This window comes from Anas acuta, chromosome 8 (genome assembly GCF_963932015.1).
Source record: "Anas acuta chromosome 8, bAnaAcu1.1, whole genome shotgun sequence".
Taxonomy (NCBI): domain Eukaryota; kingdom Metazoa; phylum Chordata; class Aves; order Anseriformes; family Anatidae; genus Anas; species Anas acuta.
Window position 1 is genome coordinate 15,288,779 of NC_088986.1, and position 16,487 is coordinate 15,305,265.

Genomic DNA, 16,487 nt, shown 5'->3' on the forward strand with positions numbered 1-16,487 from the left:
CTCTTCTCAGTAAAACATTTGAAGAGGCAACAGCTTTAACTTCATAGCAGGGTTAACTGCAGCAAAGGAAAGACCTTTCTATGAATACCCTGAATCCTAAGAACCAAGATTCTCTGGAAACTAAAGCAAGCTCTCCTGCAGATGCAGCCATGAACTCCAGTAAGCTGAGTCTAATTCTTGGGGTAAATGATATATTAGTGTGGTATATACAATCTGCCCCCATGCTCTAGAAAGCATGTGCAGAAAAAGGTTCCTGGCAATGAAAGCCAATGTTTGATGGAGAGACTGAAATGTTAATTAGAGTGTCAGATTATTCAAACTGTCCTGGAATTTGCAACATAAGGCACTTCATTAGAATGCAGTATATGCACAGTGATGTGGTCGTCAGGTCTCACATTTTTTTTGGTGGCTGCTTTTTGCAAATTAATAGAGTTCTGTGGAAGAAGAATGTTTCCTACAGTCTGCAGGAGGTAGTTTGCTTTCACTAAATTCAAATTAAATGAGCTTGAAGCAATGACTTTTGTTAATCCTAATAACCCAGTGATGAAAAGTAAACATACTGTTAACAGCAGAAGAATGTGAGGAATTTCAAGTACTTTTCCAATAGAGTAAAAGGCAAAGCAGCCAATCTTTTCTCTTCCTTGCTGCCCCTTCCCACTTTTCAAATATGTAACTGCACTTTAGGGATGTGGATGACATTTAGCAAACCCAGGGAGCCCTAAGAAGGCTAGCTGGCATGCGTTAAGAAAATGACATGAAAAAAATGACCTAGAGGAAGAATGAGAAAGCTGCATGAAACATTTGTACTATGCTGGTTAGTATAAAGCTGCGCTACAGATAAGGCTGAAAGGAAACCTGCAACGTATTTTTTTCTCCTCATCATCACCAGTTAGTTCGCTGCCAAGAAGCTTTCCTGTAGGCTTTAGTGAGAAAAATACTTCTCAGAAAAGGCAGAGACCGATTGTGGGGTTTTAGACTGGTAGCACTGTCATCCACCGTCATGTGGTTTGACATGCAAGTGGTTAAGAGTTCACTTTTCATTTGATTAGACATAAATATTTCAATAGAATAGATGGCCAAATATCTCAGGAGCTCATCTCTGGCACCTAATGCTTTGCCTGAAAAATTACAGCTGTCTCTCTTCTGCTCAGTCAAGTTCTCTCCCCGAAGGCATTCAAAACTTGAGCTGTTTTGGAATTTACCACCTGGCCACCAGTCGTAGCTGTACCTAAACTTGTCTGTACAATATTTGTTGACAGTAAAAGTGTAAAACGCAGTGAAGCGCTTTTGTTTGGTTTTGACTTACATCTAGCACCGAACACTTCATTACATCAACCTCGCAACAAGGAATCACTGGGTCTGCATGTCGGGTTACCGCACGGCGAGTAAGAACACACAGTTCGCAGACACGGAGGAGCTGCCTGCTTGTTCTTGGCCACTTTCAACTATACCTGAATGAACCCACATTAGAGTAACCTAACTCAGCTCTCCTAAAAATTCCACATAGGTATAACTACATATCCACAGAGTAAGTCTGAAAGCAAAAACGGCCCTTCCAACTTCTGTCCCAAGTGTGGTTCCACACAGGTCCTAGCTTTTAGAGCCTGCAGGGCTCTTTGGGCTTTCCGCATCTCATCAAGTAGAGGGGTGGGTCTGTAATCTTTGTTCTCTGGGAAAACGTACTGGAGGGAGCATAAGGACTGCAGGAACAGAACATGCAAACATAAGAGCAAAATATACTAAATAAAATTACCCTGTCATAAAGAAGGGAAACGAACCTCACGAGAAAGAACTGCCAGTCTCCCAGAGCTGGGACTTCACACCAACTGAGCATCAACCACGCTGTTCTCTTCTCACTTGCTGCATTTCACAATTGCATGGCAAAACTCCTAACCCCCACAATACCGTAAAAGGAGTCAGCATCACATCTTGCATATTGCCTTTGTGCTTGCTTTGAAATTTTTATGTCCCTGTTCTTCTAGCAGAAAAAGAACCCCAGATACCATGCATGAAAATATCAATGATAAAAACACAGGTTCCTTTAAGTGCAACCAGGAGGGCTCACAGATAAGATACATGAGCATAACTATTTGATATCTGGGTGGAAAACCAAAATACCAACATCCTTCTTCACGAGTCCTCGCACAGCAGGGCTGCTGCTGCCCACCTGTGCCTGCAGCGCTGCGTTTGAGGTGCTCCGTCTGTCATGCACCCTGCAACAAGCAGCAAAGGGGCTGCCAGCAGTGGGGTTACCCGGGGATGGGAAGCGTAGCATGGGGCAGTTTGCTGCAGCTGCTGCTGCCGCCAAAAGGAGCACTTGTCAAACTACAGCTTTAGGCCTGGAAGAAATGCCTCTTGTACTCGGCGCAGTTATTTACAAGTGCCTGGTGGAGGCAGCCACTGTGGTGGGGTGCACATAAAATCTTCCCTACCAATGAAAGCAACACAGTGAAGACACAGTTTACGCTTCCTTGAGTGCTGCATCACAAGAAACAAAACAAAAGTAAGAGCATGCAGAAAAGGGGCTGCTGTAACTGCACCACCCCCTGTGGTGGGATGCAGCAGCTCACACTGCCATCAGTGAGCAGGGAAGCTGATGAGGAGGGAGCGCCAACACCTTCCTCACACAGGGACAGCCCAGCCAGTAATTAACTCTAGCGGGGCGGTGCCCCAGGAACCTCTGTATGCTACACAGAAGCTACCAGGGAGCCCCAGCAGGGCTGCAGGGCCGCCAGTGGGCACCTTCTGGCTAGCAGGCCCAGCTCCCTGCTCCAGCTGGGAAGCCCTGCACAGCTCGTCTCCTGTTTGATCTCTGCACGTGCAGCACCCATCACCCAACGAGGCAATGCTGGGTCTGTGGTTTTACCAACTCTGCCTCATGCCTGTTTTTCATGTAGGCATGTCCCTGTTTTCACCTTCACATTTGTTTTCTCCAGGTAACACACCCACATAGAAAACAGCATATAGAAACGTCGAGGGGCCACAGAGAAAGCAGCAAATACAGCTCACTTTGGAGGTACCTGTAAATGCACTTCAGGTCACAAACAACTGAACTACACAGAACTGCAGTGAGACTTGGTATCCAGAAAATACAGATCTAGCCAACAAAGCCATACAATGAGCACCTATCTGTGTTATCCTGTAGAGACCAAACACCAAGAAACTGAGCAGATGGCATCCAGTGCGCTATGACCTCCCCAAACCCCCTCCAAAAAAAAGTCTCCATACACAATTTATATTGGAAAACATCCTGGAAGACCCCAAGGCACCGCTCACATAAGCAACTTTATCTGTCCTGAAGTGCAGCCACTTACCAGATGGAATGCAGCAGCCATCCAGGACGAAATGTTACACAAGCTTTTGTAAGGTTTTTGTTTACTGGACAGAAGGAAGACTTGTAAAGGTAGGGCGCACAGGTTTGCACAGACGGAAATCTGGCTAGGATATAAGCACTAACAACCTCGTGCTGAATGCAGCCAGAGTTTTAGTAAGAGGAGTGACAAGACTCTGCTATACGCACCAGTAGAAGTCAGCAGGGCAGGCCAGCCACATTCTGAGAGCACCAGTTCCACAGGAGGCCAAAAAGATAGCCGTGGGTTTGCAGACTCAAAGCAGCTGATTCTCCAAAGCTACCGAGCTTCTTGAGCATCTCATACCAAACGGGTTAGATCTAAATTGGCTCGTAAAATCTAACATCATCAGACATTAAGATAGCACAGCTATAAAATCAGCAAGCTGTTTATGAGGACTTTTATTTAAATAAGAGAGTAGGTTTTACTTGTGCTGCAGTGAAACGATCCCATTAAAACCAACATGGATGCCCAAGCACAGCTGAAAGCAGAAGCAACAGGCAGCTTTCACAGTCATTTCTTCCTCCTCCTTGTGGCTGAAATGGGATGCCAGGAAGAAAGTGGCAATGTGATTTTCAAAACACTTTTGCTTTCTCTGCAAGCTGGGATCATGCTGGAACCAGCCAGCTCCCAGCGCAGTGTGGCAATTTGTTCTCTAAACCAGGACTCACTCTCCTCCCTCACTTCTATCCCTGTTTCTCGGGCAGGTTATTTTTAACTTGCTCTCATTTGTCACGCAACCCCACCAACAGCTGTACTGATGCAACTGATGCAAAAAGCAGTCCAATGCAAAAGGACGAGACAAATATGAGGACTTCTGTGCCAGTTAAAGAAAAATCTCGTTTCTATCACAAGCAGGAGGCAACCAGTCCAGAAAGACTTTACCTTGCCCCAAAGGTAGGCAAAGCACTAGTGGATTTCCACACTTTATCACTCTGTTAATTTACCTGCCAAAAAGCCCAGTAAGTTAGGATAGGCTGCAGAAGTTAGCGGTGGGAAGATCAGGCCAAGGGAGTGGAATTGTGCTTCCAAAACAACAACAACAACAAAATATGTCACAGCACGCAGAGCCAAGGAGGGCAAGAAGCACAGGCAGTGAAAGCATCATTACAGCTATGGCACTGTCCGAGGCGTCGCTGAGACTGGCAGGACACAGCATGAGCACGTTTCTGTTGTCAGTTCACAGAGACAGGCAGCAAAACACCTATCCCTGTCTTTTCCTGGTTTCATGTGTCATCTGCAACTCCCCTTTCAGTTTCAGTATTTATTTGGAGTTGGTTTTGCTGCCACTTCTTGTTTGTCCCGCATACATGTGACTTCCTTCCATCTCACCACAATTTTCCACCAAATAAAACCATATGCACTGCCATAGCAACATCCTAATACAAACACAGGGTAATCTTTGTCCGCTGAAGTACACAGTTGTGTTTTTTTCTCCCTCTCATTAAGAGAACCTGCATCTGCATACAGTTTAACTGAATGTCATAGCAACAACACAAACACAAATTCAAGATATTTTTTCTTTGGAGGGAGGAAGAATAAATGTTTTCAGGAAAAGTGTGTGGGACTTGAGAAAGCAGAATGAGATGTTTGTGACCAAGCAGGGCCTGACGTTACATCATCACAGCTGTATATTTACTCTCTGAGAGCCTGCTCTGACAAGGTGCGATGCATTCCCAGCTCCTACAGATGTCAACAGAGCACAGCCCTAGCTGGCAGGGCAGGGCCCGAACCACAGCTGTCCTTGTGCTCAGTGCAGAGGTTGGGCTTCCTATCAGCACTAAGCCTGGACATTTCTGCACTTTTTTAGTCTAGAAAGGGTGATCTGCACTGTGAGCAGGTTTACTCCTAACACAAAGTAAATCCACCCTGCTTTACTGAAGCAACAACTCTTGGTTAGCTCGCTAGTCCTGACTGCCTCTAAGAGCTAGGGCAGCAACTCTTTTCGCAGCATGATCCTCTTTTCCTCTACAAATCAACAATCCCTAAAGTGGAATAAATATGGTAAAGCCTAGCATTCAGATGTGTTCATTCAAAACCTTGCTGTCATACTGACAGGCAGTTGTTTACCCATGACAGTTCCCTTGCTTGTGCCTCATCCCCCCAGGAAGCTGTACAAAAAAGGAAAAGACCAAGCTCTCCTAGGACTGACTCAAGCCCAGCTCTCAGCTATTGCTATGCTCTTAGCTAGGCTCTATTTTTGTCCCTTAGTTTGTGAAAAGGATGACTTCATTACTTTTTTTTTTTTTTTTTTTTTTTTTTTTACTAGCACGTTCATTCAGTACAAGAGCCTTTACTCTTTGCTTTGTAAGCTGCTGGTCCTTCAGTTCAAGCACGCTGTTAGAGTTCAGGGTTTGAAACCTGAACAGTCTAAACATTAAAAGTGCTGTAACAACGCTGCACACAGGGCTTGTTCCTTCTGTGACAACTCGTTTATAGAGGAAAACAAATGAGTAAGCATAGTAGGCATAAAATCAAGCACTCAGTGCAAGCTGGTGCTGAAGGATGAAGATTAAAACAACAGCATGGGTTTCTCATTCACAGGCATCATCTGCGCTGAATCAAGTCGGCGGCCTGTACTGGGATGCCAGTACAATGCGATTATGAGAGGATGTTTTCAGAATGGACTCAGCTGAAGTCTTCCAGGCATCCTCAGCCCCATGTCTTAAGTTTCATGTGCTTGACCAGAATTTTAAAAATATGGCTTTTTAAGGTGTATTTTCTTTCCTCAGTTTATGATATGAGATGCTCATTCTGGGTTAAATCACTCAGAGGAATTAAGAACTTCTCCTAACCACCTGTGAAAGTACTAACAGCCAAAGACTGCATCAGCTGTGATTAGATCCCTAACCTCAGTATTTTTACCAGTTATGACTGCTGCAGGACCTGCACTAGCCAGCTACCATCAGTGAGACAGTGCTATTAGCCCAAAACCATCACTTCAATTCATTTTTATACACAAATTATTCAACAAGTTTTGCTAAGTTAAATATTTGAATTCCACCTTGGCTTGCTTTTGATGAATTGCCACCGCTCAGACCAGGGTGACTGTTACAACACTAAATAAAACTCACTAGACAGCAACCTGGGAATGAATGGGAAACACACCTATTAACAAGGCCTTTCACTCTCAATTTGTCTGAGATCTGAATGATGGCTCACAGCTTTGTTTGGTAAATCTCCTTTCTGGTAACAACTACAGGAACAACCTTTCAAAATTTTCAGAACCTTCTTTAAGGTAGAAAAAGATTTACATCTAAAGGATAAATTTAACAGCATCTTCATTTAAAAACAAACCAGGGTTGTGGTTTTGACTCCCACGAGAGCTTAAATTAGATTTCTACAAGAAAACACAATGCAGGGAAACACTCAGTCAATTAATGAAAGCCTCCAAGAGAGCAGGAAAGTAATGCAAATCCCTTTGACTACAAATGTGTGTTCCTCAGCCGCAGCATAACCTCACGCACATGCAGAGCAGCGTTAGTATCTGCGGCACTCTCATCTCCACTGCACGCTCTGACTCCGGGCAGAACTACCACGCTTTTACTCCAGATGAAACAGTTCTTAGCAAATGAACTGTGGCAGTTTTGCTGTTCTGCTCTTCTATGGGTGTTAATATGAATGGGTTCAATGCTGGTTTAAAGTAATTTGCAACTACCAAGTGAGCATGCAGTAATCACTGATTAGGAAAAGCTTATTCACTGTCACTGAACTGAAAAAATATGAAAGCAACACCTACAGCTAGGAACTGTGGTCCTTTAAAGAGGGTTAAGAAAACAAACATTGCAATGAGAGGTGGGCAGAAGACTAACAATGATTAAAAAAGAAAATAGAGCACAGGTGGCTACTGACAGGCAAGTACAAAAATTTCCCTGTTTTATTACAGATTGCAAAACAGATGAAGGAGAAGGCACACAAAATCACTGTGAGGAGAAGCAGCATGTCACTACCAAGGTCTGATGCTCTTTCCAAACTTCGTTGGTTGGATGTTGCTGCAAACAATTTATTAATGATAATTTGTTTGCAAAAGCATGAAAAAATAACTTCTACAACCTTGAACATCTCAGCAATCCTCTCCAAGCAGTATGGCTGGCCAGGAATGGACAAGCTGGCGCCCTGGAGTCTGGATAGAGCGCCTGAAAGCCTGAGCCCTTCACTGCTGTCACAGCCTTGTGTGACCTCAACAGGCAACTTCACTGCTTTGTGCTATCTTTCTATCATGTCAGCCCTGGCAGGAAGAGCACTTGTGACTGACAAACCACCTTCACGGGAGCTTGCGGTCAAAACACCAAGCTCTGCACTCAAGTGGCTGACCGGTGTGCATCCTGTGCCGCCAGCTTTGGTCACGAAGGTGATAATCTCCAGCAGCAGACAGAGCAGGGCAACAAGGAGCTGGTGGAGCTGTTTACTGAGCTGAGTAACCACGTGCTTAGGATTTTACAAACACTGACTTGCAGCTAGACCTTAGGTGAACCATAGCCCCCGCCACAAACTAATCCCAGATGCCTGGACTGACTCCCGAGACTCGTGAGGGCTCCGAGGGGCTCACCCACCCACCCACCTGCCACTCACAGCCGCGCCCTCCGATTCCTCCAGCCAGCCCCACGGGCATGGGGGGCTCGAACCAGACACCTCCACAAGTGCTGGGGATCGTGGAGTCCTCTATCGGCAGTTAGCAAAGATGGCTGTCGTTGGTAGCTGATACAGTACAGGAGTTTTCTGGTTTGTCTTTATTTGCTTTTAAGTAGGTAAGTTCAGCTGATATGCCAGTAAGCATTTGCAGTATCTGGCTTCAGTAGGTAAAGCAGTAACACGGGATTACTAGATGCACAACATCAGCGCTGTTTAGAAGATCAATACGTTAGCACTAGTGACACTCCATGCATCTATTTCTATTTATTTTTTAAACCAATGCTAATTTAGAAGATGAGGGTAGAAGATTAACATGCCATGCATAAAACATGGCTCAGCTTGGTCCTTTCTTGATATACTAAGCAAGACACAACCAAACAAGAAAAAGATACTGCACTGGACATCCAAAATGCCACCAAAAATTAAAGTCAGAAAACTTTAAGAAAATTAAAACCAAAAAGTAAAGTAAGATCATGTGCAGCAGATCAACATGACAAAGAACTAACCTAAAAGAAAACTGATCTGATGAAACACCAGATTTTTTTCAGTAAGTTGAAGCATGATGACTCATATCCATTGATTAATGCAAATATGGGATAAGATATTTATGGTCAGAGAAATCAGACATTGAGATATTAGGAAAAAAGGAAAAAATATATTGTTGAAATGAACTTGGAAACTTTAAATCTGGGTTACTCTGTTTAGTGAAGATACATGGATAAAAGGGTGCTATGCAATAATACCAGATTTCTCTTGAACCATTAGTTGCCCACCTCTTTATTTACATACCTAAACATGCACTACTAAATCCAAAGTTAGGGAGGCAGCTTGGAAGTGCTGCCTTTAGTGAAGCAAGCCAAACCAAACCCCAGAGAAATCTGTTGTGTTAAAAAGATTTAATTAAATTTAAAAAATATATATAAAAGGCTCATCCCACCCTCTTCTCACAAAGAACTGTCATGAACTCTCCCGAATTTCCCCTTCTTCCTCAGATGAAAGGGACGAACTTTCACTGTCCGAGTCCTCTGCAGATTCGCTGGCATCTGAGGGTGAAGGACACAAACAAAACAACAAGCAGTTAGTCTCAGCAATGCCATTTCCCCCTTTTCCAGCTTGCTCAAACAGAAGCAGTGTTTTGAATCTTCTTTTCCTTTTCATCAGAGTTTCCTTGAGGACAGTTATTTCCTAACGAGTCTCAAAATGTAGGATACGGCCCTGCGAAGTACTTTGTTGCTGAAGGAGAAAGCAAGACAATGTTTAGGATCTCTTTTAGTTTTTAAAAAATCTTGGTCTCTCGGTCAGGTAGGTAAGCAGAATGTTTATTCCATACAAGGCTCTTCCTCTTCATCCACTGAGAATTTCAAATGGTTGTCCTGGTTTGTTTTAAATGCTGTTTTCTGGGTTGCTACATATGTGTATTACAACTGCAGTGAATTATAGGTCATCAGCAGTGCTGTTAGCATTTCTGTTAAGATGGGGAGCTATTGAGAAATTCTGAACAGAAAATTAAGATGCGGCACATATATGTGCTCCTTCCACATATTCCTGCATCCCAAAGATGGTGTCAAGCTGCATGAATCCATGAGCTAAGGCTGAGGAGGCTAAAGCTTCACAGTAACGTGTGCTTTAGGACAGGCTGCTGCATTCTGTTGAGATCACATCATGAAGCACTCATTTCCCAAACTGGTCTTCAGCCATACATCCTGAGACTCCTTCCTTAACAAGCACCGACCCCTGTCACCTCGTGGTGAGGTCACCAAATGCCACTGGTCGGTGGCACTTGAGCAGCACAAAAATAAACCACAGCAAAGTAGGCACATGACTCGCACACTGCTCTCATTGATATTTTCAGTGTTTGATCCGACCACAAATTTAAAGGAGATTTTGAGCGTTTAGTGTCAGATGCTCAATTAAAGAAACACTACCAGAAGGGAGCTGGTGAAGCATTGCTACTGTCCTGTCAAGCTCAGTTCTACATCTGGCAAGCATGGGTAGTACATAGGACACAGTGTGCACCTGTACAGTTTCAATGGAATTTGTTCAAGAAAATAGAAGGATTTCACCCAGAAACATCAGAGGTCACATTTTGTCTATATTAAATCTAGTGTATAATCAATTAACATTTATACGCCAGATATGTACCGAGTAATGCACAAAGTAAGGATTGTTTTTGCCTCTAACTCCTGTGAAAACTTCTGTAATCCCCTCCTATGTTTCAGCCATGACTGACCCTGCCTGCTGGAATCGGCACACCTGTATTTTTTGCTATAAGCAAGTCAAGCATCAAAACATCCCATAAAAGAATGTGGCCATCTCCTGACTCACCATGAAGGTCAGCAGACCAATGTTAGCTCTAGTTTAGTTCGTTAAGTTTTGTTTGACAGGTATTAGAGATTGTCTTCACTCAAAAAGAACATGCTTTTACAATCATAATGGCATTGCCTATAAATTAAGATTGTCCAGTCCCTCTCACCATAAAGCTGTCCGCAGTTTACTGATAAAGTAAAATTAAACTCCTGGTCTAAATTGTTCAGTGCTGGTTACCTTCCTTCACTGGAATATTTTTTGGAAGTTTCAGCCAAAATACTTCAGCCATTTCTGAGAATGAGGACAGGAAAAATGGGTTTTTCCCTCACTAACTTCTAGCAGCCTCTCTTAGCAGGTGTCCAGCTCTAGCTCTTCCCTAGTCTTTCAGAGTAATAGCTCGTTGTGGGGTGAGGGTGACATACTCGGTGAAGAAGCTGGACTGCAAGGAACATGCCACATGCTGCAGCAGTAAGGTGGCTTCTGGGGAGGTGAGCGGGCTAGCTCGCTCCTGTTCGAGTGTACTTCTCCCTGGCCATGCTGGAGGTGAAACCATGACTTCCACTCTTAGCAGTTATCTGTGAACGTAACTGGTAAAGCAAGCTAAAAGTGTTGTTTGTTTCTCCTTTTTTCTGTAAGGCTCTTTATAGCACACAAGAGAAGAGTTTGATGACTGTGACACACTTCTACAAAAGTGTTTTTTTGTCTTCAAGTGGAGTAACAGCACTGAAAGGCCCTCCCATTTTTAAGTTCTGAGCATGCTTTTCCTGAAACAATCTGGAGGACTGGAAACTTGGCAAATTCAACTCCAGAAAATAATATGCTTGTTTGCAAAGCCCAGTCTATGCTAAATGCCTAAATGCGCAGTCAAGAAAGAGCCATGAAAATGTTCAGTGCTTGGCTTCCATACATAAAAGAAACACAAATGGGAAGTGGGAAAGCATACAAATACACACTCAACATCTTTAATATTCCTACAATAAAGACTTTATAAAAATATACAATTTGCAATATTTTGCAGGTCACGATTCATTCTTTTCCTATTCATTTAGAAATACCTATTATCATTATATATCTTTATATAATATTTATATATTACATAGATATATATATTCCTTAACCAAAGTACCAGAAATATAATTGGTTTTGTGAAGTCAACTTTCAGATGTGCAATTTTTGTTGGCCTGTTAGTAAAGTAATATCCTCCACAATTCAAACCCTAAAGCTTTAGGGAGAAAAAAAGACAAAAAATGTAATAAAAAGAAAAAAAAAAGATTGGAAAGACTGAGAAGGCTTTTATTTTTTCATTTTCAGTATATAAACCTATTGAAATAGTTGGCTTTTTATTTACTTTCCAAAATTCTCTTACAGCAAGTATTAAGTAAGGGAGGAAAGGACCATGCTACTTCAGTGTGAACAACGTACTTCACCCCCTTCACAAGAATGTAAATGAACGCTCCTACTCTTATGCAAGTGATGTGAACTGGCACTGAAGAGTATTTTGAATATGATGAGCTATGGCCAAATCCAAACTTACATGTATCCAAACGAAGAGACATTAATCCCCTGCATCATACAAGTATCCCTACTTTGCATTTTAACGTATTGGGAATATTTAGACAAGCACGGTATGAAGACTGTGCAGCTATTATATACGCAGCTATACATGTTTTATTTCAGTTACTCTGTCTTCAGTTTGCTTCCAGACAATTTGTTGAAGATGGCTGCATATGAATCTTAAAAAGATCACCTGATTATAAACTGTCTTCACCCCTCTTACCTCCCACCTCCCTTTAAGTGTGAAGAAATGCCGTATAGCAATTTCTCTTCCCTTTGCTCTCATTACATCCTATTTTTGCCATTAGCTATAAAATCTTCCTGTCACAAACAAGACACCTCAACAAAGAGCTATGAACCTGATTTTTATGGAATCTAAAGAAACAATTACCAAAGATTAAGAAAATGTAATGGTTCCCCAAAGCTGCAATAGCTGCCTGTGTTCCCCGAATACCAGCTCCAGGGATGACAGCTAACCGAATGATGCCTGCAGTAGAGGAAGGTCACTGTCTTGAGGACACATGCTTGCACTGCCCTGTACCAGCTATCAGCACTTCCAATTGCTCTCAGCTCCCTTCCCTTCGCCTCTCTGCCCTGTGGTCTTACAGGGCCGGCCTGTATCTGCAGCAGCATGACCTCAAAATACGGTTGTTCAGTCAATGTATCTGTAACTACCCCCTTAGAAGGACAGCCTCCCTGCCAGCTCAGGAGGCGGTAATGACAACCATGCTACTCAGATGGAGTTTGAGTCAAATCGGTCCTAATTCCCTCCTGACATCCAAATCATTGGGGCAGGGCTGACTACTGAAGCCAAGGGACCCTGATCAAGAAACAATGGACAAACTAAAGGTATCTCATGTCTTTGTCCTGCAGCATGTCTGCAAGTACTCCCAGGGCGAACATCAGGAGATGCAGTTGCTCAGACAAGACTACGATCTTATCTCCTGGCATGGTGTCCCCTCTCCTGCAATATACAGCACAAGAAACGTCTGCATACGGCTCCTTGACAGCAGATTGTTCCAGTGGATCACTTAGTGAAATCCAGCCAGAACATCAGAGACCCAGGGAGATTTGCTATCACTGGTATGATATTTTTAGTCTCAGATTTACTCAGTTTAATTATATACATACAGAGCCATGATTAGGTTGCTGCAATGAAATAGCCACAGCAAACCTATTTCAAAGCTTTTCCTCAGAAACCTGTAAAAATAACAGGCGGGCCCATCACTGAAAAGTACGTTCTTTGACAACTATAGTTACTAGCTGGGGACTAAGGGACAAGGAACTGGCTCCCTCTATCAGCAGCTGCAGAAAGCAAAGCTTTTATATGGAAATGCAGAAATACAGAAAGTGAAGCCTTTGTATTAGGGAGGAAGATGGTACTTTCCAAAAAGACAACAGTGCTTTTAACCCACACAAAAAGCTTCTTTGCCATTAAAATTTCTAATAATCACCATCTAATTCAGAATTATTTGACCAATTTTAGGAGTTATGCTGGGAAATCATGGACAAAGATTCCCTTTTCTGTAGCAGGCTTACTTACAACTAATCTCCCTCTGACAGCTTGACTTTTTAGAAACAAGCAACTCTGTCCAACTGCTCCGTACAAAATTTAGCACAAATCTGAAGAATTGTTTTACCTTTGTGGCTAAAACTATACAAAAACAGATGAAGTACCAGTAAACAATGTTAGGAGAAATACATACAGTAACACTGAAGTTAACATCAACCAGGAGATTTAAGACAACGTTCATAACAGTTTGATATCAATCTTTAAGAGTCTGAGAGAAATATAAGACATACTGTACATTCCTGGCATCAACAATGGGTGTATCCTTAATTATTGTTTATTCAACTAAAATATCTAAGTATAGAATAACAGGAAATAAATATATGCTTACCTTGGCCAAGAACCACCATGTCATTCTTCAATTTTTTTAAGACAACAAATAACGTTGGGTACTCAATTATTACTTTGTTTTTCAAATTTTCTAGGAGGCTTCTACTGGCATCCAATTCATTGTACCTTAAAAATAACAGGAAAGTTTATTTTGGGTTTTAAAACTACTGAGGACATAATGTACAGTTTCTAAAAAAAGCTTCTTGCAGTTCACAGGATTTTCAGATGATATCATGTTTAGAAGAACTCTCTTATGATTCAAATTACGTATCTGGCCTTATTATCCAACTACATCTTTTTAAACCCTCCTAACATCTAAGCTTAAGAACAAGAGGAGAATGGAATTAAAGTTTCATTACAGGCCAAAATGTTTTCAGACCTTTTAATTAATATTTTTAACAAAATCAGAAATGGACATATGGATATCAAAATGGATATATTTACCAAAATCAGATTGTAAGCTGAAAATAAGACAAGGTCCTGCTTGTTTTTTCCAATCACTCTCAGTATGTGCATAGTAAATGTATACATTTGTTATTTTTCATGCTTATGACCTGTAATACTACAGATTTAGTTTACATGCCTAGTAGTGCACCTTATCATGTTTTCATATGAGTTGTCACTTAAGTATTGCACGTTGGAAGCGCTTAGAGCTCCGTTTTTGTAGGGCTTGGATACCCAGAACAGACAACAATAAGCAATCATTTCTAGAAGGTGGTGCAACATCCCTGTTTACGGCCGAGCAAAGCTCTGCTTACAGCACCACCTCCAAGAAACTCCCTACAGCAAAGGGTGCACCTGTGTGTGTTGCAGGAGGCAGGTGGCTCGATGCCCCTTCCCATGGAAGGGCCCCCTCCCCTACACCCCCCAGGCTGAGGCCGGTTACACAGCCATATGTTATACAAATACAAAGTAAACCGAGCATCTTCTCCTAATCTGCAATGATATCCTAAAACTGTAATGTCCTCTCCCAGCTCTCTCATCAGAAGCCTGCACGTGGGATTTTGGGGAACAGAAAGGTGTTTCAAAGCCCTCTACAAGAGAAACTCTGCTGCTTTCACTTGATACAACCACGGCATCCAACAAATGCTCTGATAGTATTACACTGCAATCTGAGTTATGCAATTCTTTCTGTAATCGGGATTATAAAATCACCACTAAGCTACTGTATCAACTAAAGCCAAAGGAAGTTCAAAACCAAAATACACTGTGGGCAATGAGGGGAGTATTTCGCACAGCTGCTCCACCTTCTCTGAGCAGTTAGGTATTATGCACTTGGACTTTCTTTCGCCAGAAAGAAACCAACAAAACAACCCTGGAGGGGTGAAGGAAATGTACACTTTATGATTTTCATGTATATATGAACAGTACATCAGAGAAGTCGGCAGACAAGAAGAATATTGAAGGCAAAGCAGGATTTGAGTTCTTGGGATTTAAGGGAAACTCAGTTTGAGCAAAAACTATTTCTCTCTCATATTTGACATCAATCATCATGAAAATATTTGGTTTCAAGTTTCTCTTAACCCAAAGTAATTATGACCTGTTCTTTCTGAAACCCTTTAGAAGGGATAACAGTATATTGTATTTCTCATTGAATGAATGCATTCATAACTCGGGGATTAACACACTTGAACAGAAACATATTTACTGCTTTATTTACAGTACTCTAAATGCAAAGCATGGCGATACCTTTCCTTTGGCAAGGATCTCAACACATTCTTTTCTGGTTAAGCAAACGTTTACCACCAAGAGGCTAAACTAATTCACATGCCACAATACACTTTCCATTATCTCATGTTTTAGACAAAACATCTCTAGCGTCCAGCTTGGCATAAGATAAAACATTTGTACTTAAAACTATTTTATGATAGTAAATTACTGAAGTGTTAGATCACCACAGTCAGAGCTTTATCTTTTTTTCTGTGTTTAGTAAATGGTACTGTTTGACAATGACAGAGAAAAAATCCCAAAGTTTAGTTCATAATCTGGTCTGTAAACTTCAGGGAAAATATAGCAAAGGAGCTTAATGCCTCTCTTTTTCAAATTTCAGTGCTGTTAGTGTCTATTCTATCCAGAAGACCTCAGTCTACCACACTCCCTACTCAATATACAAGCACAAGTTGATGTTTTCTGCTAATCCACCTGTCAATCTCTTCCTCGACTGTGCATGTTTAAAGACCTGAAAAGAAAACTAATACTTGTCATTCAATTTCAAATACAGGATGGCTCGCAGACCAATGCTGACTTCAGGTTCTCTCTAAAGGACTTTGTCATGAGAAAAACCTTCCTTTTTGTACCCCAGCAGTAGAACACAGCTGTATACCAGTGGGGAGAACAGCACAGGCCTCTGGCCAAAGACAACCGCCCTGTACAGCATTTCTAGAAACCCAAATTCACCCCAGTTTCAGTTTTTACTAGACCCGTTTGAAGAAAAACCAAAAAGCATGAATCCTAAAGAAATGGAATGGCTTCTTACAAGTCCTGCTCACCACGAGGAGCTGTAGGGAAGTGGTTTCACCATGGTCAGGGATGGTGTGATGAGAGCTGGGAGCAGATACTCCTTTATCATCATTTTACCTGCTAGTCTTGTATCACCAACATCGCCTAGCCTGCTCAGCAAGAACCTACAGCACCTTTTTTCATGCCCTTCCTCCAGCATGTAGTTCAAGTTCAAACCTTGGTGTTCATCACAACCCTGAAGTGCACATTTGGTAAGACACAAAGTAAGGCATGGAGTTTTTCTT

General features: G+C 42.1%; 1 protein-coding gene across 1 annotated transcript in view; it reads right to left on the minus strand.

Annotated features, from left to right (window-relative positions):
* Positions 1 to 8,617: 8,617 nt before the first annotated feature.
* Positions 8,618 to 16,487, minus strand: part of ZNHIT6 (zinc finger HIT-type containing 6) — a 33,224-nt gene continuing 25,354 nt past the window's right edge. Inside the window, exons 10-11 of the mRNA XM_068690330.1 lie at positions 13,745 to 13,869; positions 8,618 to 9,025 (exon numbers count right to left, since the gene is read on the minus strand). Coding sequence (XP_068546431.1) covers positions 8,940 to 9,025; positions 13,745 to 13,869 — 211 coding nt within the window. The 3' untranslated portion in view covers positions 8,618 to 8,939. The remainder of the gene's footprint in view (positions 9,026 to 13,744; positions 13,870 to 16,487) is intronic.